General features: G+C 36.5%; 1 protein-coding gene across 1 annotated transcript in view; it reads left to right on the forward strand.

Annotated features, from left to right (window-relative positions):
- The window catches only part of HAAO (3-hydroxyanthranilate 3,4-dioxygenase), a 35,178-nt gene extending 10,208 nt beyond the window's left edge, over window positions 1–24,970 (forward strand). Inside the window, exons 3-10 of the mRNA XM_058836650.1 lie at window positions 4,099–4,182; window positions 5,794–5,900; window positions 8,650–8,739; window positions 9,444–9,487; window positions 20,810–20,955; window positions 22,059–22,127; window positions 23,267–23,349; window positions 23,954–24,970. Of these exons, the coding sequence (XP_058692633.1) occupies window positions 4,099–4,182; window positions 5,794–5,900; window positions 8,650–8,739; window positions 9,444–9,487; window positions 20,810–20,955; window positions 22,059–22,127; window positions 23,267–23,349; window positions 23,954–24,032 (702 nt within the window). The 3' untranslated portion in view covers window positions 24,033–24,970. The remainder of the gene's footprint in view (window positions 1–4,098; window positions 4,183–5,793; window positions 5,901–8,649; window positions 8,740–9,443; window positions 9,488–20,809; window positions 20,956–22,058; window positions 22,128–23,266; window positions 23,350–23,953) is intronic.
- The last annotated feature ends 965 nt before the right edge of the window (window positions 24,971–25,935 follow it).

Genomic DNA, 25,935 nt, shown 5'->3' on the forward strand with positions numbered 1-25,935 from the left:
CCTATTAAAATGTAATAAGGACAACGATCCTTTTGCATCAGAAGGAGATTGTGTCTTCTGAAATATTTTTGCTGCATAAGAGTGTTGGCATGAGTTTTAGCTAGTATTCAGGTTCCACAAATGACAAGTAAATGAGCAGAGGGAAAAACCACACCAAAAAGTCCTCTAATACAGTTATCTCCGTCTTCCTCATCTATTTGTCTTGTAGACTTCTGATGGCTGAAAAACCCTTGTGATGAGAAAGGGAGAAAATTGTTTTTCTGTGCTCAAATAGATCAGTCACCACTGAAGTCTGGAGAACACCCAGGTTCTACTCCCACATCAGAATTTGATTTTCTCTGCAAATTAATTTAGTACTTAGCCATATGACAAGCGATACATGCCAGGATATACCAAGCCAGAGCCTAATCCCAGAAGTGGTTGAGCAATCCCAAATTCCACTTTTAGATGCAGTCAGAACTCAAACATCCTGCTAATTGCAGGTCTCTTTAGAGGTCTGTAAATAAGCTGTCAGCTATCAAAGCCCTCATGGAGCTCTGGGTTCCTGTGTCTAGGCAGAATTTGATATCAAAGGTAGAACCAAACTAAATTACATACATTGCTGTACGTAAAATAAAGCAGACTTGTGGGTTTTTTAGTTAGCCAATACAGACCAATTACAAATCCTGTATTCCACTACTAGATGCTTATTTGTTTACTCTGCTAGGATACATATACCTGGATGAAGGAGCAGCTCTCACCACACTAACATAGTGAGGATTTTAGCTCTTTTTAAGGTAGTATCCACATGTTCTACTACCCTGTTGAAATTTCTGTCAAGAGAAGCAACTTCAGCAATGCTTCCACTGATGGCAACAGTGAATTCCTATGTCTGTGCATCTCCTCCTCTTGCCTCCAGAAATGCTAGCACAATTTATTCTATGAGTATTCATTATTCAATGAAATATCCTTGTACAGACTTGATAGTGATTCAACACTGGCCACACTGCCTTCCCCTGCAGGCATAATACTGTGAGGTTTGAAGCATGATCAAAAAAGGGTGAAGCAGACTAAGGAAGGAGGATGCATTTCTCCTACAGCAAAGAAAATTTAAGGAAAATTAAATTAATAAAAAAAAAATCCCTCTCAGTCTTAAGGTGTTTTCATTTGAGTTTTGCAGGTATATCTGCAGTTTTAATGATGATACTGAGCAGTGTTATGAAATAATGTTACGCTTGGGACAAAGAAGTACTTCTAGGTGGCTCATAACTTCTAGAGGTAAGGTGAGCATTAGTAAAGGAGGTGTTCTTAGTATAATCATAATGAGAAGATATCACATAGTAAGCAGAAAACTGAACAAAATGCTTCAGTCTGGAAAAGGAGAAGAAGAAAAAAAGAGGATACAATAATGAATAAATAAGCACATTTAGCAACAAAGGATAATGAGAATGGTGAACAACCTTTGTTTCTTCCTTATGACACATTTTTCCCCCAGAAAGACAAAAGACATGCCCAATTGTGAGCCATTATGCAGTAGCAATATACAAATCTAGGCTTTTCTACAAGAAGAGATATATACATTTCATGTAACAAGAGGCCTTGTCATTAATAAGATGTTAATAGAGCAGAAACGTTGCATATTTCCTCAGTTTTTAGTACTGATGGGGAGAATGGATACTAGATTATTCCAGTAAGAACAATACATCTAGGAAAGCTTGTATTTTCAAGTGGTATGAACTCTATTGGCAATCTGTATATATATGTATATGTATATATATGTATATACATACATACATACACATGTATATATGTATATATGTATATATGTAGGTGTATATACTTGTGTATATGCACTCAAATTTTCTAACTCAGGCCTTGATATTTTTTTCCTAGAGAGACTTAGGAAAATGTTAGATTTGCCCAAAAGGCAAAAGTCAGTCAGTATTTAGAAAAAATAAGTTTCCAAAGACAGTACTATGTTGCCAATCTGGTCTCTGAAATGGATGTGAACTGTAACTCGCTGAGATATTAAATAGCTGACAGTTTCCTTGATAGAAAGTTCAGGTTATATTATAAACAAAGCAGTAGATTCAGTAATTGCTGCCACTTGTATTAATCACAGTTACATCAGATGATTTATGGATGACTGAAGCACTCAAGCAATTTAAAAGAAAAAAAGCTTTTGAAGAATAGGTCATCATTTACAGTGAAAGGTACTATTTAAATTCAGTCAGAAAAACACTGTCATTGACAATATGTAGCGCACGTCATTCCTCCTCTCCTGCAAAACAATTTGTTTAATTCATAACTTACTGTTTATAATCGTTCCTTATGACTGTGATGCTTCACCTCTGAGCTGTATAGCTGACATCCTCTCTCAAACTTTTCATTTCCAGGAAGGTTGCTCAGCTGCATGATTCATGTCAGAAGCAGGATAAACTCTGCCTCTCTTTTCCTTTCCCTCATCTACATGTTCTGTGCATGTGTTCAGTAACAGCTGCCCCAGTAACTGCAGGGGAAATAATACTCCAAAGCTCAAGATTTCCAAAATACTTTAGGTTTCAGCATTATCAGTGCCATATGACCCACAGCTGGTGTGACAATCCATCTAGATCATATGGTCTTAGATAACTTCTATGAACTGAAGGAGAGGTAATTTCCCCACTGAGATCACTCTCTGTTGTGCAGGGAATTCCCAACGGAAGGAGTGCGGCTGTAGCATTGTGTGCTGCCCTTTGGAAATACCAAAGAAAGAGCAAAAGAACACAGGGAAATGGACTGCAATGAGGATTAGTAGCCTGGCACCGTGACCTTGTAGACAAAAGTTATAATTTATCTGTAATCATGTCCTTGGCACGAGGTGAACTTTTCACTCATGTTAAAGCTCTCAGCATGAGCTTTTTTCCAGTGTATCTCAAGTTCTCCGTATTGTTTTGTTCCCTTGGCAGCATAGTTATTCTTTCTTATGTTCACAGAGGTGTTTTTTCTGTTTCAGGAGGCATATATTAATATTTCAAAACTCTTTCAGAAATAATACTAATTATTGCTTGATTAAAGCCTGATTAAGCTTTTCTAATGTTGGTAAGAGTTCAGTTCACAGGGTTTGCATGCTTCAGTGGTTTCTTCTTTCCCCTATTTATTTTTCATTTTGATGAAATTGTAGTGACTTGCTATAAATAAGGGATTTTTTCAACTATAGTTCTAACTTTGAATCATGTTTCAAACTATAGCTGCGCTAGCACTCTGGTTTCTAGATGTGATAAACAGAACATGGAAAGCATGGCAGAAGTGACTTTTGGAAATATTATTGCTCTGCACTACATAAAAATGAGGGGGAACGTGCCCATTATTTCAGGTCAAAGATACAGATCTGCTTACATATTGTAACACAGTTCTGTCATGAAATATGAAGACCTGAGCACCTCAGAGCCCCCACAAAGCAGAACTGGTTTCTGAATCTGAATCTGAAAACAGCCATGGAAAGGTCACCAAAGACAGAATTTTGGGTTCAGTGGTTCTGTCCTTATACACACTTTGAATGTAAACCTTTTATATACACAGCATGGGAAGAACAGCAGCGGTTGCTGGATTTGAGGGTATCCACAAAAGTAAAGCAGAACAGCTTCCAAATGAGCAATTATTCCCAAATGAGAAAGTGCCATTAAAAAATTGAAAAAGTACAGGAGAAAAATTGTGTGTGTATATTTGGAGCTTATTTGGAAAATTGGCATTTAATTTGATTGATTAAAGACCCTACTGTATCTGAAATGAAGTTTTCTATATCAAGTAATTAATGTATGCTTGAACTGTAATGTTGAGCCCTCCAAAAAGTAATTCCAATGGTAAAACCAGGACAATGGAATTCCAGGAGGATAGATCTATATGCAGTTAGAGACCTCTTGGATAGACTGTTAATTCTTATTAAGTTAATAGAAATAATACATATTCTGTAACAATTTTAAATCAACAGATTTTAGAAGCCTGTTATTGTCAGAAAAAATCTGAAAATACTTGCACCAGCAAATTGAATGTATTTATACATGTATACTTTGTATAGAGGATATAAAGTACAAAATGTTTTGGAGTACCTGCCTTAATGCTATTTTCTTATTTCTTCAGCTTTTTTACCAGGTTCAAGGGGATATGTGTTTGAAGATAATTGAAAATGGGAAACAAAAAGATGTTGTCATCCGAGAAGGGGAGGTAAAACAAGATTGTTTTTCTGTTATAGTTGTACATAAGTATGTTAAAAGAATGCTTTATGTGTTATTTAGAAACCAATTTATCCCTTTTGTGCAAGAGGTGGCATCAGGATTGATTAAAAAAAAAGAGCTTGAATGGAGTATTGAAAATTTCAAGTAAATAATAGGAAACTACAATAAACTGTGTTCAACATTTGACTGTTTCAATAATAGATAAAAATCTCTCTGAACATCTGGGGTACTTATTCAGATAGTCAAGACCTTACAGAGAGAAGTTCTTGTGCTCGTGCCTTGCATGGGATCTGCCATGTGAATTCCATTGGATCAGCCTTTTATTTACACCTTGCCAGGTACACACCACTCACCCACACACACACCCCATAAAGTAAACTGCCTAAACTGAGGAATTTAAATTATTCATATATATTCAGCCTTCTTTAGTCCTCACAGCTTGTCTTTCCAACTATCACCATAGGACAGCTTTAAGAGAGCCGTTCATGAATAAAATATATCCAATTTTTCTTTATAGTAGTACACTTGCTAAAGCATAGATTGCAGTGCTTTTACTGAGACCATGAATAGATTCTGGCTGTTAGTACGAGTAAGATGTATAACAACTGCCACTCATGGTTATTGACACAAGTTTGGGCTGCACTTGAGTCTTTGAAAGGATTATTAGGTCTAGTGGAGACAGCCTTTAAAATGGAAGATGTCTTAAACCCAATAGCTTAATGTCCTTGAAAGCAATGCAGCTTTTTCAATGACGAAACAATGTTTTCTAGCTATGAGGTTCTGGTATTACACTTCATACTGAAGGAGCACACCCAGCTGAGATCTCAGCATGTAAGAGAAGTACTAATGAAAAGCAGCACACAATACTTGGTGGAAAGACTGACACTAGTACTGCTGAAGCACTGTCATTAGCTCTGTTTTGTAGACAGAGAAACTGTAATGACTACCCAACCTTAGCAAAAACATCTGTACTGGTGAAGAATACAGGCTTACCAACTTGCTACACAGGTAGCTGCTTGGAAAGGGTTTATTCTCAGGCTTCAGAAATAGACTTCAATTAAGCAGATGTTGCCTTTTCACTTCGTCACTTGCATGAGTAAATAGCCCCTCATATTTGTTAATTATTTCCAGAGAGAATAGCATTCCTCGTCATGCAATCAGAGGTGCTCACTGTGTTGGAAGGATACATGTGGCTGATTAGTTCAGGCATTTTATTGAGCTGACAAAAAAATGGTTTTTTATTTCCATTTCAGTTACTCAGAAATTGCAGTAAGTTTATAAATTTCAGAGGAGTAATTGGTTAGATTTTCATTTCAGTTGTGTCTAGCAATGATGATCAAACCAGGAGGAGAGAACTTGACTGCCATCAAGGCAGTGCTGATTGCAGTCACTATGTCATCATTCACAGAGAAAGCAGGAAACTCTTTGCAGGCTGTGAGTACCACAGTGGGTGCAGCTGCAAAGGAGCAACATGGGATCAACAAAAAGTAGGGGAGAAGTTGGGCAAGGAGAAGAAGATTTTGCCCGCTGAGGGGCAGGAAAATAACAATGCAAAAAACAAAGACTTCCTGACACTGATGCTTTCTGATTTTTTTAACAGATGTTCCTGCTACCTGCCAGGATACCTCATTCTCCTCAGCGATATGAAAACACTGTGGGTCTTGTGGTTGAGAGGGAAAGATTAAAAACAGAAATTGATGGGCTAAGGTGAAGTATAAACTATTGACTAACCTGTTAGAATTCAAAATATAAACTAATTTCTCATATCAATGCTGTATTTTAATTTCCTGATAATTTATCAGATTCATCCTGGCAATTTTGTGCTAATTCTATCCACACATCTATTTATCTATACACATGTAAACAGAGATGTCATTTAGCATTTTCTTTAGTTAAACAATATTGACATTTATTAAATACATGTTATGGTTGCAGCAATCTACTTATGTACTACCTACTGTTATTGCCTTAAGTTTTAAAAAATAACTCAGAGCTCTCTAACAATCCAAAGAAAAAAGATTTTTTTATCAGTTCTGGCAAGCAGAATATTAATTCCACTGTTAGCACTGAAAGCAAAAATATCAAGAGCTGCTTTCTTGTCAAGTGTGTGGGAAGCTGGAAACAAAAGTCAATTTTCTCACCACTAGTCCTTCTACGTTGTACAGACCTCTGTCTAGGTTTTGTTGCCTTCTGAGAAAAACATCTTCATGTAAGTGAGTGGTTTACTTTGCATTCTAGAGGGAGCAGGACTTATCTTTATGTTGTGTCCATACAGAATTCACAAGTCTAAGAGGAAAAGTCACAACAGTATAACATTAGCAAGCTAGAAACACTGCCTTGGTATTTACCAGAGTTGACAGACCAAGCAGAATTTATAGCTGTTCATATAATCCATTGCATGGGTAGTGTCACAGCAAGAAGACTGCAAGTATGCAGAGCTAGAAAGACATAATTTTTCATTCTAAGAAAAAAGGCTACAGAAAGAAACTAAGAATGGGACCATTCAAGAAAAGAAATCCACATGATTAAATTCCAAGCTAAAAACAAGTCCAGTTCATTTAAAGTAGTATTTACCTATGCACTTGTCTCTTTTTATCCTTTCATTGCAGATCTGTAGATTGTGTGGACTTACATTATTTAAAAGATACTTTGAACTAGAAAAAATTGGCCAGTGATTTAGATTAAAATATTTATTATTAATGCAAAAAAATAGCTTAAATAGTAAAGTAAAGTAAACTTTAAGTAAAATAAAACAACCTACCATGTGAAGTCTGTGAATGGTATGAGAGAGGAAAATGCTGAATGCTTTTTTAGGGATCCAGGCTGATCTAGAGATTTGCACTCCAATATAGGCATGCTCACGTGGAGAAGCTAAACTAAAAGCTACCTTATAGCTTGTGAGTGGAAATTAGCACATCCTCAATTCAAAATAGCTAATCAGATGCCTGAAAATAAATCAGAGGGTTTTAGTGCCCTTGTTTTCACACTGATGTGGTGAATAAAGACACTTGAAGTTTTGGAAGTGAACAATCTTGTCATGCTTTTGAACCTACATTCCCTCTGTGTGCTCCTGGGAGAGAGAGGAATTTACAACTAGAACCTCTAATGTTCTCATACTTTTTTCAATACCAGCCACCTGCAGCAAAGACTCACAAGAGGAAATCATAATGTACTTTGAAGTATGCTGACTCAAGGTCTAATACTGTGTTGCTGTTCCATTATTTATCATGTCTACAAACCTTAGTCATAAATCAGAGCCCGCAGTGTGCTGATTACTGTGCAAGCGAAGAATAAGTAGCCTGCCCCAGTGTTCCAGTCTAAGTAATGATTACATGTCTTGTGCTGTGAGAAAAATGATCTAGCTAATCTTAATTCTATGGCAAATAAGTACGAAACCAAATAATTTTGATGTTAGTCATGTTGTTGGATACTTTATTTGTATCAAACAAGATACATTTTTAGCATATCCCTTCTCTGTAGATTTTCTGTGTTCAGAATTTGTGCTGGCATCCCAGCTTTTCCTATATTGGAGATATAGATACTGTTACTCTCTTCAATGTATCGTCTTTTTGCAAAACTTGAGGAGCCAGGGAGCTCGTAGAAAATTTCTGAAAAATATGTGTATAGATACATAAGACAGACATGAACATACAGATATGCACAGGATAATTACATAAGTTTTTCTTTCCTCTTCAGGTACACATTCCAGTAACTTTAACCTTAAGGGCATGTGGGACCTTTTTAAAAACATTGACAGTATGAGTGACAGGACTGGAGCATCATTCCTTGCCAGTCCATGCAGTCTTTCAAAAATCTGAGTGTAAATTCTGTATTTGCCATTCCATAGATTAATTCCATACACCAACTTTGACTTGCTGACCTCACCAAAATTTATTTATTTGTTAAGACAAAAAATTAACACAAGTGAAGCACTAAATTCCTTTTCAGAGGGGTGACTCAAACACTTCCCAAATCTGTGTAGCTGAAAACCACCTATTTTTCACAAACAAGTCCATAAGCCACCTTGTTTTCTTGTCAGCCCATGAATGGGCATTAAGCAAGATGATTCTATCAAATATGGGTATTTATATCATAGATGGAGTTACTGGAAATGGTATTTGGGTCCAGTCTTTTTGCAGTAACTACGTTCAAGGTTAAAGTTATTGGTCCCAAGAAATTATAGCAGCAATCACTTCCAGGATGAAATTGGGAAAGGTTGCTGAAGGAATTTGGTGATTTATTTGTGATTGATCAACAGAACTACAAGGCACTCCACAGAAATTTGAACATCTCACCCACCAAGTCACCTAACCAGGGAAACAGAGAGCTTACCCAAATAACCAGGCTTGACAATAAGTTGCTCTTACACAAATCTAGTAGCTGTTTTCTTCAAAAGACTGAAACTGCCTGATCAGTTAGTTAATAAAAGGATTGACTAATGTTTTTACTTTATCAGATACTATGTTGGAGAATCAACTAATGTCCTCTTTGAAAAATGGTTTCACTGTGAAGATCTTGGCACTCAACTTATACCAATAATTCAAGAGTAAGCTTTTTCCTTTGTAAATTTTAAAAAAATTGAAATCATACTGTAGATCTTTGTCAATCTGTCTTATGTCATTAATTTGCTAATTATGCTGCATTTACATAGACTTCTAAAAAGTTAATTGCCTCTCTATAAATTTTTAATCATGTCTTGCATGTCCCAAATTCATCAAATCAGATTTAAAAAAAAATGAGAAATAAGTATTTCACACATCCATCTGGAGCACACTTCTTCGAACCAGTAAACTCGGTAGCACACTGCTTCTAAGTGCAAAAGGAATTAAGTGAAAAATTAACACTGATTAATATTAGGTTATCAAAGTAAAGCACTAAACTGCTTTAAGGCTTCTTTCACTCCTGCTTTAATGTAAGTACTTTTAATTGATATTATTTATGCATGATTAGGATTGTGGCAAATTTGGTAGAGAGCTACTTTCTAGGAAATGTGAATGTCATTAATCAATCAGTTTATTAAATGGTTACTGCAGGTGAGCAAGGGAACTGTTTAGTCACATTCCTCTTGTAGGACTTTCATACAAATCCTCAGTCCGTAAAATAGGTATAGTCTTGCATAAATGTGATAGTAGCTGAGGATTTGGCATATCCATTATCAGCACAAAACTTACTGGCCAGTATTACTGCCTAGTCTTTGTTAACCTACAGAACATAACTTTTCTACTTCTGTTTAAATGTTCATTATTCCAGGTTTTTCAATTCAAGGCAATATAAAACTGGAAAACCAAACCCAGGTAATGCAAATTAATTTCAGAATTAGAAAAATTGCTGATTGAAGAGCAACGATTCTCACCACATAAAATAAGTATTTGTTTTTCCTTCTGGTTGTGTAAATTAAAGTTACTTTGGGAAGTAATCCCTTTCATTACTGCAAGGAAATTCCATATATTTGATTACCAACAGCATCTTGTTTGGTCATGTGATGCCATCAGGTAACTATACTGGTTTGAAACACTAGTATCTCTATCCTTCCATGCCTTTCAAGTCTTATACTAACAAAATTTCACTTCTGACAGCCCATAATGAGATTTTTGCAATTAGAATTAATACATTTTATACCTACTTGTACTCCTTTACTTATAACTATATTCTGTGATCTACTCTTGGGAAATCTAGATTAAACCAGATGATTGAGGCTCCTGTAGAGTCTGTTTAACATTTTATTTCCATGCTGTCTTGCCACATTTTTTATTTTGTCTCTGTTGTGGATAGTGATTGCAAATTCCACACTGGAACAGATACTCCAGTAGTAACTCCATTTAAATTTATTGTAAAGAGACATAGAACAGAGAAAGTGACTTCTAGAAAGCAAAATTATTAGTTTTGGCTTTAGGAGTCAGATCTCTCAAACATGATGCTTGCCTTCTGCATGGCAACAAAAGCCTCAATTGCAAGGATATTGCAACAGCACCTTCAGTGGGAAATTGTTTTGCTGAAATCTTACAATCCTGCTGGCCCACAGCTTTACATGAGCACCCAGCAAGTGCATGATCCATTACTATTAATTAACATAAACTATGCCCAAAATACCACCCTTATGTCTTCATGATGTACAAAAGACCACACTATACAACCATTTCTGCACCTGCAGGAACAGGCTCCATAGACTATTTGGAAGTGCTTTATTTAGGTATGACCTGGTCAGTCCTGCTGCAATAACTACCTGGAAAGTCTCCATGACATTAACAAGTTCTTAACTGACACATGGAAAATCATCATAAGAGCAGAAGCTTCCTGTGTAATCTCCAGGACAGCCTGAGATTCCTTTCTGGAAAGTTCCTACACCAGTTAGCCAAACACTAACCTTTTCAGTCAATCCCACTGCTCAGCTACGTTTGTTCTTTCAAATCTCTCTGCTGTCTCATCTGTGCTGGCAACTGAGAGACTTCCTGCACCAACCAAGAAAAGTATGTATGGCTCAGGTGCACTGCACCCAGCTCTGCTACTCTTGACCTTATGACCAACTTGAATGTCATGCCCCAGTCACACTGAAAACCTGAATGCCATAGCTCTTGTCACAAGAGAAATTTTAGTTTCCCCTCTCTAAAAGTTTTTTGGAACCAGCTGTCATTAATCTCCACATCTATTCCTAAATATCTTAAGATGATTGTTATGAATTACTCTAAGAGAGACATAAGTTCCAGTAGAACATTATTTCCACATCTATCCCATTTCTCAGCTTGATAGTCACCATAAAAAAAAAGGTCACTGTCTGACATCTCAGTCAATAACAGAATAAAGCTCTTACTCAAATCCTAAAATTGGGTTAAACTTTTTTTTTGCATGGACATCAAAGTTCTTAAAAATAGTTAACTAAAACATTGTCACCAATGTGAAGTTAAGAGAGAAGTCTTCTGTATGGGATAGCAACCTTAAAGCCCTTGCATTTAGAAAATGGTAAAGCAATCAGAAACTCTGCCTGAAAACTTTGCTACTGAACCAGCTTGAGATATTGGTTCTTTGTCTGACTGGGGAATGTCATTCTCAGGGAAAGGCTCCGTGTTTCTTATAAATAAAATGGGGTGGTCTCCAAGATCTTACTTTGATTTCTATGCACTATCAAAATCTGTTTTAGTCTGAGCATGTCACCTGTTTGCGTGCTGGTGGTTTGGTTTGGTTTGGGGGTTTTTTTGCGTGAAATGTGTGAGGGCTAGGTAGTGCAGGTACTGCCTTACTGTGTGTTCATACAGTGTTTAGCAGAGGAAATATAATTTCAGATGAAGCCTCTAGATGTTGCTGTAATAAAAAAAATACCGTATCACACATAGAATCCTTGTTCAATACAGTGGTTTCCAATAAGCATCTCTCACCAGGCTAAGAGTTTTAATGTCAGCAACAAATTAATAATATCAGGGCAGAAACAAAATAACATAAAAAATTTATATTGTTAATATTTTGCAGAAGATTAGAGCTAAAGAACAAACCTGACAATCAGTCAGAAACTACAATATATCCTGACACCTTTTTTTTAAACAAGTAATTCTGAGAAACTGTTATTGATAAATCCAGTACAGAAGCTCTTTTCTTGCAATTAGCCTGGCAAGTTTTCAGCCTGGGGAACAGCTCCCTTTTTCCAATTTTCAGGAATTGCACAGTAGCTAGCCCAACGTCTCAGTGATAGCTTATGTATGAGGAAGATACCCCATATTTTTAGTTACAAAAGTTTTAGTTTATAGCTCCTGTAATTGTCAGTGAGACTGACAGTGATAAAAAAAATCTAACAGTTTAACTGAGATAGAAGTAAGCTGGTAATATGTTTACTCTGAAGGCAAACCCAGCTGATATAAAAATAATTCAGATTTATTCCCTCCGCAGCTCTCTTTTCTTTCTTTTATTTTTTTTTCTTTTAAGGAGTAGAGTTCAGCAACCAGCATGACATTTATAACATATAACAAGCTACCACCAGTTGCCATGATGTTTCACTCAATACATACCTCAGCACTGTTTGAGCTGGCTTATGCAGAGGATGGAGTTTCAGCCTTTTTTTTTTTCAGTTTCTCTTCTGAAAATCCAGAATAACCTCAATTTAAAAGTGCCAGCTGAAGCACTCTCAGGTTCCTCTCTACATAAGCCTGAACTAGTACCTTACCTTCTTAGAGAGAAATGAAATAAAATTGAGGAAAAATATCTTCAAAGAAATCCTTGATTGCAGCTCACTCATAGAGGAAGGCTGTAAATGGAATCAATCAAGTGCCGATGGCTTTCGAAAAAACACCACATTAAAAAAACCCACCAAACCCAAACAAACAAATAAAACCCCATAAACAAACAAACAAAAATAACAACAACAAAACAAAACTACCAATAAACAACCAAAAAAACCTTAAGTCCAGACCTTTTATTGATTTATTTGTGGTTTCTGGCTTAGCCAATAGCAGGGAAAGTCCCTCTGAAAGTAGGGCAATCAGAATATACAAAGGCACAGCAGAAGAGGGACTCAAATACCACCAGGAAAAGCATAATCAGAAATACATATTGTATACAATCCTTACTTGAGGCATCCTCTCTGGAAATGTTTTGTATTTTATTACTAGACTCTTTTGTTTCCATGTGCAGCAATAAAGTCTGAGAATACTCTCGTTTTTTTATCAAAAAGAGTGTATTTAGAATATAGGCTATGAAGGAAACCCTCAAGATGGGTTGGTTTGGGTTACTTCTCATATTTTTTGACACGAGGAATCATAGTTATCAAAACAACACTTGCAACTTCAGCTGAATCAGCCTGAGAGCAAGATTATCCCAATGTATCCATTTCATCCCACTTCTCTAGTCAAGAGGACAAGCGACAGTTCAGACAGAGGAATCTCAGTTCTGATAAACAGTGATGGCTAAATATTCTTTGCAGAAGTAACCAGAAGCTCAAAAGCTTTTCCTGCCATGCCTGAAATAATCCAGGTTTTTTTTAAGAGTAATTTGATGGGGAAAAAACTGCAAGAATTTTTTCCTTAGTTAGGTATGTTTGAAATGAACCTCATGAACATTAATGTTGTATGTAGAATGTCAGGTTTTTGTTTATCCAAACTAATCTACTTCTTATTATCAATGAAATTGAATTTCCCAAACAAGGTTTATTGTGAGTGAACATACAGATATTTAATAGAAAATCCAGTCCCGTAGTGCTTTCACTAGGAAAACTTTCATTGATTTTTCAGTGTATCTAGGATGATTTACAGTCTAGATTAAGAATCTAGTTAGTATAGTTAGAATACAGTGTAGTTTTATGTTTGTGATTCAGAGCAAACAAAACCTAAGGAATTGAATGAGCACAAAAAATTAGGTAATTTCTTCTGTCAGTGGTGTAGGCGTTACCATAGAGCCTAGGGCATGCTTTGTGAATGTTTTGTGATCTCAGCAGTGCTATTAAAGAAGTTATAAGGGTAAGCTCAGCACTATAAAAATCAGCTTCTGTATGGTCATCCTCTATAGCTAATCCAGTGAACTTCCATAGACAGTATTTGCTGCTCAGTCTTGTTTCACTGATATATAAAAACAAGCAGATCTTTATTGTTCTATTTTTTTCTTCTTTTCAGTTAACAGGCTAGTGAGCTTGTTAATTCAAGTAAAACTACTTCAGAAAACTAAAAACATAGAGGAAAAACTTCTGTCTGCATTTGCACTAGGGCAAATACAAAGCCATGCTTTTGAACTTAAAATAACTATAAATATTTGTGCCTTTCTGTTTTAAGTACATTGAAATAATTCTGAAGATACTGTCTCTGTGGGTTTCTTTTCCAATAAGAATGCTAATTTTGAACATAAATTTTATTTGCTATGTATCTGTTTACAAAATTGACTATTTGATTCTCCTTACTCTCATCTTGAAGGACTTCCAACACACCTAAATGGATTATTCCTTCTCTTCTATAACATGGCACTTCTTTCTGCTCTGAGTACTTGTATTTAAAAAAAAAAACAACAGTATATGAGCATTTAGCTATTAAGGACTATCCAATTAAGGACTAACCAATACAGAGACTTAATTTTAAACTCTCTAGACCCATCAAAATTGTACAGCTCCCCACAACATCATCTCTGTAACTTTTATCAACAACTTGAATCTTCTGTATCATCCTCATTGCTCTCTTCTGACAATGACCATATAAACTCATCTTTAGCCTGTCATAAGTAGAACCTTTAAGTAGCTTCCAAGTCATGTTTATATCTCTCCTGAAACAGCACCTAAACTGCAAAGGATATGTTGGTGGAAGAAGGGGATAGAGCCACATAATATAATCCTTTAGTTCTTATAAACATGTTGCCTCTCACTGGTTTCATCTATTTCCCCTCCTCTCATATTTAAATGCTTTCTACTTTACACCAGGCCCTAATGAGTAAAGAGCTCATAATGAAAATTAATTACTCAGGCAGACCAACATAAGTCAGTAATATTTAATGCAGAAATAAAGTAGGATTACAACATCTGGAGTAGAGCTGCTATAATTTTCCATATGCAAACTTCCACAGAGTTTTTTGATTCCAAACTACAATGTATCATCCAAGACCCAGGACTGCAGGCTGCACATTCTCTGGAGCCAAAAGGTTCATCAGGCTCCCAGAGCTGCCGAAGACAACACAAAAAAACCTCCCAAGAAAGTCTTCAGGGAGAAATCTGCTTCTCCCACAGTATTCTCAAGTGAGTCTCCTCATAGAGGGGCAAAACACAAACTGTAGGCTCTAGGAACTCTCCTAATGCTTCACCATATGAACCAAGCCACTACTGACCTATATATACCTAGTGCATAATGTACATAATAAACCTATGAGGGAAATAGGAAGAAATACCCTATAGAGTTGTTTTTCTTTCTGTTCAGACTTCTGTGAAAAAAATAAGAAATATTTAAGAGTTATAAAGCTCAGCAGTTTCACAGCAGGTATGTCCTCTCTAATAAAGTAGCTTCTTTCTTCCTTACACTCTTAAATGCTCCCCAGACAGCAACATCTGAAACAGAAAACTCACTAATGGAGTTCATCTGACATTTTCACTAGTGTTTCTAAGGCTATTTAGTGCTAATAACTCACATATGCTCTAAAAATCCTTGTCTCACCAATAGAACAGGGTCTCAACTTTTGTTATAATGAAATATCCTATTCTTATTCTATGGAAACTGAAGCTACATACAAAGAGGATTAATGAAATGTCCCAAGTTATAAAAAGCAGATTCAGAAACAGAATTAAGATTCTTTATTTTGGGATTGGAGAAGTGGACTGCATTTCTCAGTACAGTTTTTCATTATTAATTAAAATAAGATAGCTAGGTGTTGAAAAACCTTTAAAAATAATTATGCCCTAAATAGTGACTTTTTTGGTTTAATTTATTCCTTTCCTTCTGGCTGATGATATCTCCTTTTGAAAAAGCTGTATTTAATTGCAAAAATATTTTTCAAAGTTTTCCTCATCAAACTTCTTAGTTTCAATTAGGAAAAAAAAAAAAGGTTGTTCAGTTTCGAGCAGAGATTTAATGACACAAAGAAAAATGTGCATAGAAATAATTACATGGACAAGTCATAAATTAACAGTCATGCCAATTCTCAGGGCGTGCTACAAAAAAAAAATACTGTTACACAGGGAAATGTATGATTGCACAAAGTGAGTGCTGTATTTTCAACTAAATGGCTTCAGCATCTATATTCCAAAATGGGGAATTGAAACAAGAGCCCTCAAAGTAATCACTCATTCTCAGTGCTTTCACTCTGGATTTTTATATGGACTGGGCTAACTACTTGTTCTTTCAAACACAGATGCCTGAAATTATATCCTTCATTGTATCAGTGGTATTTGCAGAGGTATTAAAATCCCACTAGTCTCATTGACTGTTATTTCTGCTAACTTGGAGAATACAACAGGCTTTTTCTTAGAAATTAGATAGGCACGTATGGGAAGAGCATCCTAGGGAATGTTTTATTGCTGGCATTGGCAATTAAATTTGAAATGCTGCAAAACTCTATCATTGGAATTATTAATTATGATATAGAATTGAAGACATGGAAATTATGATTAGAAAGTGTATAGAAATAAATTAATAAATAATTTAAAAATAATTAATGAGCTCTTTATCCCTTGTCTGGACCATTTCACAATCAGCTAAAGGATGAAAAAAAAAAAAAAAAAAAAGAGGCTTGAATCACTCCACTTTGAATGATGTCTTCTGCTGTTATAGACACTATTTGTAATGGACTGTGTCATATCCTTGCATGGAGATGGGGCCACAGCATGTAGGGACAGACTGTTTCTAAAGCAGCACAGCAGCTCAGGATGATGGGATAGTAAGTAAGAGTATATGGGGATTTAAAGATTTGAACCTTGTTCCTTCTTGAATGTGCTGTCTACAAATGAAGGGTGACACATCACTGAAAGACTTCGTTTTCCATAAAACCAACATGCAATCAGTTGACCTTATTTTGGTATATTTCAAGTGCTTTATTGCTCTTTTTCTTTGAGCAAATCTTGAAGAAATAAGAGCTATGGGGATAGCTTGGGGATAGTAGGGCTCAAGAGAATGAGATGGTTTGATTTCTTGACAAAAAACCTTGGGGGCATCACCAGGGAAGGGAAGGTGGGCCTTCCATGTAACATGTGGATTAAGCAAATACAGCCACATATACCTGGCAGGTCAGTGTCAATCTTCTTTGCCTGTTGTCTTTATTGTATCAGAAGCACAGTACTCCCAGCAAGCTCAAACTCTTCTTTAGATGGTCTCTGTTGAGGCTGTAACTACCTGCACATTCAACTTGCTCTTTTCTCACAAGTTGTTCTCTCCAGTTTAATATTCTCAGTCTCAATACAGTTCAGTATTGTTTAGAGGAAGTCAACTTCCTCTAAAACCTGTAATTTCCTTTTTTAAATGCTTACAAACTCATTCAGTAAACACAACGTATTTTTCAGCTTAACATAATTAAATTAAATTAAATTAAAACCTGAAAAAAGCTGTAATTCTATAAAGAACACATTGCTGTGATATAAATTTTTAATAGTAATGATCTGCAGAACTGGATATTAGTATTGAACCTTTAAATGGATATCTGAAAATGTAAGAAAATATTAGATTTGATGTTCCACTTAGTGTTATATTACTTGGAAAAGCCTAAACAAGACTATTAGCTGACTAGCTTAGAAGTGCCATTTTCTTGCATTTTGCTGGCATATTTTTACCTTTACCATCATTAAACATGTCGTCTCCTTGTCTCACAGTATTGCTAGAACAGAACTCCAGAAACACAGGCTTGCACTTCCTCAGATACTGTTGAAAGCAAATGTACATGTTAAACACAAATATATGCAACAATATCTAAATATAAGCCATTAGCCTGATTAGAAATACTCTGTTCTTTTAGAAGCACCAGGCTTCAACTCCAATATGTGTGGAACTGCAAGAGATTGGATCCTCTTCATTGTAGCTTGTTAGTTCAAGCTCACAAGCATTAGGATACCTACAGCTTTTAGCATTATGCAAGGGATCAGCACCAGGGTTAAATAAGGACTCAGTCAAGTAGTCTATTGATAATGTCACACATCTGTCATGTACCTCATCACCACAGTGCTCTCTCATTTATTCTGCAGTAACAGATAATCAAATCGCTGTACTGGGTCACACTGAAAGGTTAATTCCATGCAGGCACAGTTTTCAAAGGCCATTCTCCTGCCACTGTTGTTAACAGTGCCATTAACATCAAAAGCAGTATTAAGCCAAAACCTCACCACAGGCTAAGGCCTGCTGATAAGACAAGTGTCAAAAAAAAAAACCAACAACAACTCTTATACTGAGGAACTTAAAGTCTAAATAAAGTCCACCTTTACTTGAAAGTAAATTAAACTGTTAGATAGTGGCTGTTTATCACAAGCAGGAAGGGACAGTGCACCGTAGTCTATAATTACAATATTATAACACAGGATGTATTACACTTTACACGGGGGCTGAGTAGGCACAGGCCACTCTGTGCTTTTGTCCCATGTGTACTATCCCAGTTGATCAGGGCAACTGGAGTCAGAAATCAGCAGAAAGAGGAAAATAGCAAAATTATGGAGACTGATAATTAGAGACAGACATTAAACTACAAACTTAGACTTCTTATTGTTAGATTTATGTTGTTCCTTGATCAAAATATAAACAAGTACTTGGGCTTTCTTTTTCACCCCAAATTCCTTGCAACTCATGGGGAACATTCATAGTTCTCCTTGCCTAAAACAACACAGTGCCCATCCTTGAGACATGGATTTTTGCTATTCATTCTCCAGCATATAAAATCTGAACTTGTCAGCTTGATGCTGGAATTCTTAAACTGTGGAGAAGAAATATTCCCCAAGTTGAGCAGGATACTCAGAGAATTTCAGTATGTATTGATATCTCAATATTTGTCTCTTATCCTACCAGGTTCCATACGCTTTTTGTTTTTTTAAAAGCAAACAAACAAACAGCCCACCACCAAAAACCCACATCTCTCTCTGAACATGTGTTTTAGTAGAAAGCTCTATCAGTGGGTAACTTTCTTGTGTTTTAAAGCTACAAGAAACTTTTCTGATTTCCAATTATGAGTTTTATTCTGAAAAAATAACATAAAACAAAAACAACTGGTAAAGATTTCAGCTATTAATAGAACAAAATATTTTAACATCTTTTGGAACACCCGTTGCACTGAGTACCTTCTCATAAAATTTCTGATAAATTTTCCTTTTTTTCCTCCTCTGCTTTGTGTGAACACATATAATAATATTTTAGGCCTTTGTTTTATATCAGTCCCTAGTCAAGAAAGCAATTTTCTGCTGCAACCTCATTTTCACATATCCATAATTTAAGGACAAAGTGTGTATGTGTTCCTAATTACCTCCAAGGGATGTTTCATGAACCTGTGGAAATTAAGGAAAAAAACTCCAACCAGTCATATTGCAGTGAGAAAAATGAAGCATCAAAACTAAATCACCAAATACCTTAACACTGCATTTTAGTGTTGCCAGAGAATAAAATGTAGAATGTTCAAGACTAGATCTTCTTAATCCTTACAAGACCAGAACAAAATAAATCTAATGTAAAGACTTTTTTTTCCCCCTTTGGTGCTGTTTAGTTTCTCTGGAGGAGTTTGCTTTTAAGTAAAAGTGGTTTTAAATATTTGAGTTAAATAATGTAAAAGTGGGGAGCTTTTTAAAAAAAAAAAAGAAAGCTGAAGAAAAAAGCTTTCAAAAAAAAATTATTGTTTTGCTGCAGATTTCTTCAGATTACTTTCAGAATTTCCTGAAAGAGGCATTGCCAAAACAAATTTTTTTTAAAAAATATAATTATTTTAATAACTAAAAATCACAGCATGGGTGAGGTTGGAAGAGACCACAGTGGGTTATCAGGTCAAACCTCCCAGTATAATGGAGAAGAAATTTGAATAGCAAAATTTTGTCTCCACAACGGAAGGGGTAGGATCTCACTCAGATTATCTGGACATGGGTGTAAGTGCTTACTGGGATCCCATGAATGGCAACAGCATCTTCAATACATGCTATCCCTTGCATGCACTGACCCTCTCACATATTGTTCAAAATCTGTGTACAAAATGGTTTTTAATGAAAAACTGAAATGATACCTTCAAAACACTGCAGAGCAGTGAAATTCAGCATTGGAACAGAACCAAAAGAATATTTCATAATGAATACACTGATACTAATACTTAAAAAGGAGCTGTTCTATTACTAGCACCAAGACTAAGATTTGGCTGCGAGTTTATAACCACAATACATTTGGGAGCAAACCATCCAGGGAGCTTTTCCAGCAACTGGTTGGCCTGACTGCTTGAAATTACCCAATGGGTGTTCCCCCATGGCATCTCAGAAAAAACTACTTAGAATCACCAAGGCAATTGCTCTGTCTCTGCACTTCACTGTGAGCTGGTAAGTAACTAAAGCTCATTTCATATACCAGCAACATGCAGCATGAAGCTTGAATTTTGCCAGCTATACTGACACTGCAATTAGTCCTCCAGCTATTTTATATCAAATCATTTAGGAAGACGAATAACTGGAAATTAAATCCCACTACAGCTCCAAGAACACCACAAAAATTACATTGTATTAAATTTTAGGCTGTACTAATCCATTTGGTTTACTGTGGCTATTGTATTTAAAATCAGGGGACACATAGGGGAGAAGAAACATATGTTTCTATGAAACATAAAACTTTCTTTTTTTCTAAGATGTAGAATAAGCTTATTCTAAATGCCCAAGTCCACTTTTAGAGGGATATGATATGAGCAAAGACTCAGAGATGATGCATCATATTTTACCAGGTGCAAAAGCTAGTCTGAAAGAGAATGAGGACTATGCCAGGAAGAACTAGGTAGTGTATTGCATACTGTTTGAATACACAGTTCTGACAACATCTTTGAAGTCACTCCATAAAGACACATAAATAACATGCATCTTGCAATCTCAAAAAGTCCTGATAATGACCATAGCACTCCTTCTTACTGTTACAACTGACTTTTGACTAGACAATGTCTGTAAATAGATCCCTCAATTAAAACGTTTGCAAAAACGAAGGGGGGCAAGTACCACTGATAGCCCTCTGCCTTGCTTACAGATGAACTCCTGAAAGAAACACCTTTCCCACTGAATTCCACTTCTGTTATGGAGCCATTTTCCTTCTCAAGCTGGTTAAATGATCATCGTGGTGAAATAAAACAGAAGAAATCCTTGAGTATGTTTGGAAATAACTTTGAAACAGAGGTAACGGGGTATAATTTCTCATACAAGAAAAATATATTTTTAAAGGTATGAATAATTGTTGCCTACTGTTCAGAATTACTAAATTTTGGAGCAATATATAGTCATCAGACCAAGTTATGCACCCTGACAGAAGTACCTATCTTTGGTCCATTGATTTGATTAGCTTAGGGCAGGGACTTTCTAGCTCATTACTTCTATTTACAGAATCAACCTGAACTTTATTTCTGTTCATTTACTTTGGGATTAAAACAGGTCCTTCATTCCCCTGTCCCTCTCCCCATATTTCCCAAATCAGAAGCACCAGCGTGATGCAAATACTACTCAAGTATGTTCAGCTTCTTTATGTCTTTGAGCAGCATTTGTGGTCCAAGTCTAATCTCGGTGTGTAAACACACTTTTTTTTTCCTCCCTCTCCATCTACATAAAGTGGAAACAAGGAAAACTGGACAACAACCAGAGAGCCTGGGCTGCCCTAAAACATTCCACTTCACTGTTTAGTCAAACACAGTCTAGTTTGGGTGTAAATGAAGCTGTCAACATTTGATATCTGTGCTGTATGCGTGATGTTTACAAAACATATTCCTCGCCAGAATTACTTGGAGTCACACTCCAAAGAATCCAATACAGTTGACAGCGAAGTGACAGTGTGGCAATGTCAGGAGGAACACAGAGGGGGCAGAAAATGAGAAAGATGAAGTCCTGTCTGCAGCGTTTTTAATGTTAATTGAAGAAACTTTTCTACTTCAACAGGCTCTTGACAGGGCCCAGAGTTCATGAGGAGGAAGTGCCTGTTCCAAGAACAGAAGCAGGAAGCATATAGATGCAAAACTGAGAGTGGGAGGAGGCAGAAGGAATAGATAAGCGAGGATGCAGAGGAGCATAAGGAGTGGCAGGTGTGACCAGTTCCCTTTTTATCAGTAGGAATCAATATGAGAATACCAAACATAGTGTGAATTTTAATGTCTGTAAAAATAACGTCATCTTCTATGAATATTCTCCTGTAAAAATAGAATGTTTTAAATGCTGTTGGAAGATGAATATGGACACTTTGGTCACTTGGATGAAACTATTACTTTTCTTACTTTTTTTTTTTTTTTCCTTAGGTTATAGCTTATGGACCAGGAACAACTGAGAAAAGTAAAAAGAATTCGGATATCTGGATATGGCAGCTGGTATGTGGCAATTCACACTTGTTAACTGATAAGTTCATGTTTAAGTTCACACTGAGCAGTAGTAAAGCCTTCTAGCAACAGAAACTGGAATGATTCCCTTCCTTCTCATAGAAGAGATCACCAATAGGCACCACCTTTCAGCTTTAAACTGTAATGAAAAATAACTGTAAAGTGCTGCCACAGTAAAAATAGCCCCTTTTTCCTCATCATGTATGTTGATGACAGTGATACTGGCATCCATCCTTGTTTGAATTTTAATGCATTCTACCTAGGCTATATCCTGTAAATATATCAGAATGCCTCCAAGTGAAAAAGCAAATCACCTCTTAGTTCTGCTTTGAAACATTTGTCCTCATCCTGAACTCAAACTGGAATCAAGTAGAATAAGCTAATAAAAAAGTCTGAAAACTTATTTATACTAAATCAGAATTGTAGGTGATCCAGATGTCCTTCATTCAACTTGCTTCTAGAATATGTTTGACACCCAAAGAAAAAGAAAAGCTAATTTTTGCTTACACGAGTCAGGCTAGTTGGGAAGCAGATATTGCTATTAGTTCCCCTTCTGTTGAAATTCACAGGGACTACCAAATACTAATTAAAGATTTCATAACCTTGAAAGACATTTGTTTACACTGCAGCTTACATCAGCCTGTAGAATCAAGACCTTATGACTGGCAAGAACCTGGCTCCCCTGCCTGACCAGATAATAACTAGTCTATTCCAATGTGGGGGGACTCAGCAACTTCAGTCAGCCCCCTGCTGACTTGTGAACTGTTCAAGACTTAAAGAGCTATGAGGAATCAGAAAAGTAGAAGAGGAGTTTGAACTACTCCAGAAGACGCTCTCTGTAATTTCTGGAGCTGTACCAACCTGTAGGCTGCTAGGTTAGGCTGGTGGCAGTGTAGCCCAAGAATCAGGCAATGGGTTGCTCCTCTATGATGGGAAACAATGAACAATGAAACATATTTTTATTGATGCTAACAGTGTTAGGCAGACAAGATCAACTGAATATGTAGCTAGACCTCGTGAAACAGAACAGGTTTGAGGTGTTCTTTCTGTAGGAAAGATTTCCCTATGTGCAGCATTTTCTTTCTGCTGGGGACAGGACATGAAAAATTAAAAGCCTTCTTTCCCTTCAGGAGGGCAAATCAACTGTTGCCATGGATGGCAAAACCCTGACTCTCTCTGCTGGTGACAGCCTGCTTGTCCGTGCCCAGTCTACGTGAGTAGAGATGAACAGTGGTTCAGTGCGTGATTCCCCAGCTTCCAGCAACATAAATTCTATGTATTGGATCCACACCATGTTGGGCATCACTGGTGCAGAAACACAGCATCTGTGAATGCAGGATTTGCCTCTCTTATTTCTTGGGGAAAAAGTGTTTTCAGAAGGAAAAGTCAGACATTCATTCTAGCTCACCTCTTATGATAAAAGAGAGAAAAACAAAAAAGAAGGCGAGAAGCACTAACAAGAAAATGCAACATGCAAAAGACAAAAAAAATATGGCCTGAAACCACCCACTGGCACTCACAGCAGATGATTGAAGCATCAGACCAGGCTTAATCAACATCAGTGCAGAAAGATTTGGGGTTCGGGCTAAGAACACAGCTCTCTTCCTGGAGTAGGATGCATACAGCTGTTTCATAACCTTGACACACGTGATACACATAAAGGAAAATAGCCTCTAGAGAGAATGGAAAGGAAGCTATAACATGGCTAAAGCCGATAAAGTGCCCACGCCTTTTCAATATCATCAATGTTTCATTTGTTGGTTTGAATGAGTGATTCCCCTCTATACACATTGCATCATCTCTTTCCATTCTTCCAGGTACTGCTGGAATAGAGAAGAAGAATCTGTTGCTCTCTGCATCGCTCAGGATCCAAAACGCAAGCAGCCTTATAAATAACTTCTGTGTCAGTTGGCTTTGAGGATAATTAAGTTTTAACCTACCAATCTTAATTATCTTTTACTCAAAATTCCTGGAAATTTGAATACTCTAACACAATGATTAAATGCAGTCAAGTGCTGTGCCAAATGAAAGCTTTTCCCCCAAGTAGTTAAGTTTTAGCAAAGTTTATAATCAGTATTTTTTTTTAAGATCTAGTGGTTTGTTTGATTTTATCTAAAGGAAATGACAACATATCCAAGTAGCAGGATTACTTATCTGATAACACATGATACTATCTACAAGAAATTAGAGGCTTTTGAAATGTAAGTCTCGGCCACAAGAGGTAGAAAAGGAGATGGGACAGGTACTATGATACTACTTGGGTAACAGTTTTTATTTCTTTGTATCAGATTTGTCATTTGTAATAAGCCAGTAGGACCCTAGCTACCCAGCCCAGCTTCCAGTAGGGAAGCTTTAATTGGCAGAAGTTCAGAGGTCCTCTGAGATCTTTGGCTAAAAGTTTGCTCGGTTTTTTTAAAGGCTTTATCTGATGCACTGCTTGAGAATCTCAGTGCTTTGTGAAAGAGAGGAAGATGTGTCAGTAAAAAGGGGAAGCTGTACCTGCAACAACACCAGGCATCACTTAGACCACTTGCTACAGGTACAAGTTATTCCCAGTTTCCCAGATCCAGCACAGCAGTACCAATCACAGTGGTCAGCAGTACCCCACACATGCCATGCTGGATGCTGTGTGCATACTACACTGAACATAACACTGCAATGGGTCTAAACAGGAGCACCTGGGTCATGGATGTGCTCCTGTGTAGCAGAACTCTCAAGTCAAATAAGCCTTAAGAGGTATGTTAGGGGATAAGAGAGCAGAAAAATTATTATAATCAGTTTCTATTAACTGCTGTTTCTTTTCAAACAATGAAGTTTGTTGCAGAAATAATAAATCTCAAATCATGTTTTCCTGCTTTTATTCCAAGAACTCTGCTGAAAAGTTTTTGTTTTATTTAATTATTCTTCACATTGTCAACATCAGAAAACAGGTTGCTTAGATACCTGCAGGTAGTATCAATTAAATATTTGAGAAACCAAAAGTTACCATTTCCTGATTTTATTTTTTTAATTCTAATTAAGTTCAGAAAAATAATTGTTTAATCTATCACCTACTTTCATTAAACTGAGACATCATATGTGTTTTATTGAAGTGTTCATTCTTCTCATGAGAAAGACAGATGGCTTTGCTTTACTGTATAACTTATATTTAACATCAGTAGCTTTTCTAGGCAAGCATAGAGCAAAACTCTGCTACATCCTCCTAATAACAGGGGGACAATTCAAATAATAACAATTCAAAAAATTGAACCCAGTCCTTAAGGCTGTTATAGGTGTGAGCTGTGACACACAAAAAGGAGCTGTATCATTCCCTTTGAACAAGGGAGTCATTTTTTCTGATTACCATTGGTACAGGTGTGTTTATGTGTCTTCAGACTTGACTGCTCAAGTGAACATCTATGATTAAGGGATTTAAGGTACCAAAGTGTTTTACTTTCAGTCCAGCAGTTACAGGGTAATTACAGAAATATTTCCATATTTCACACTGAATGATAAGTCAGTAAAACACAGTAACATGTAGAACAACATCCAGAATAACCAGCAGCTCTTCATCCACCCAGAGGCACTGAAAACTATGGAACTTCCAGAATAAAAATTAGGGAACCTCCAGATTAGATACCTCCCGTGATATAGTATTAAGGCTCCACTCAAACTATACTTGTGATGCCTTTTATAACAACTTGAACATCTAAATTCTATCTATGTCACATACTAGGTGCCAGACCAAGACCTCTAAACCAGAGCGCCATCATCCTCAGTTTTGCCACAGCCCACAATCTGAAACCAGGACCTTGTAAGT

This window comes from Poecile atricapillus, chromosome 3 (assembly GCF_030490865.1).
Source record: "Poecile atricapillus isolate bPoeAtr1 chromosome 3, bPoeAtr1.hap1, whole genome shotgun sequence".
NCBI lineage: Eukaryota > Metazoa > Chordata > Aves > Passeriformes > Paridae > Poecile > Poecile atricapillus.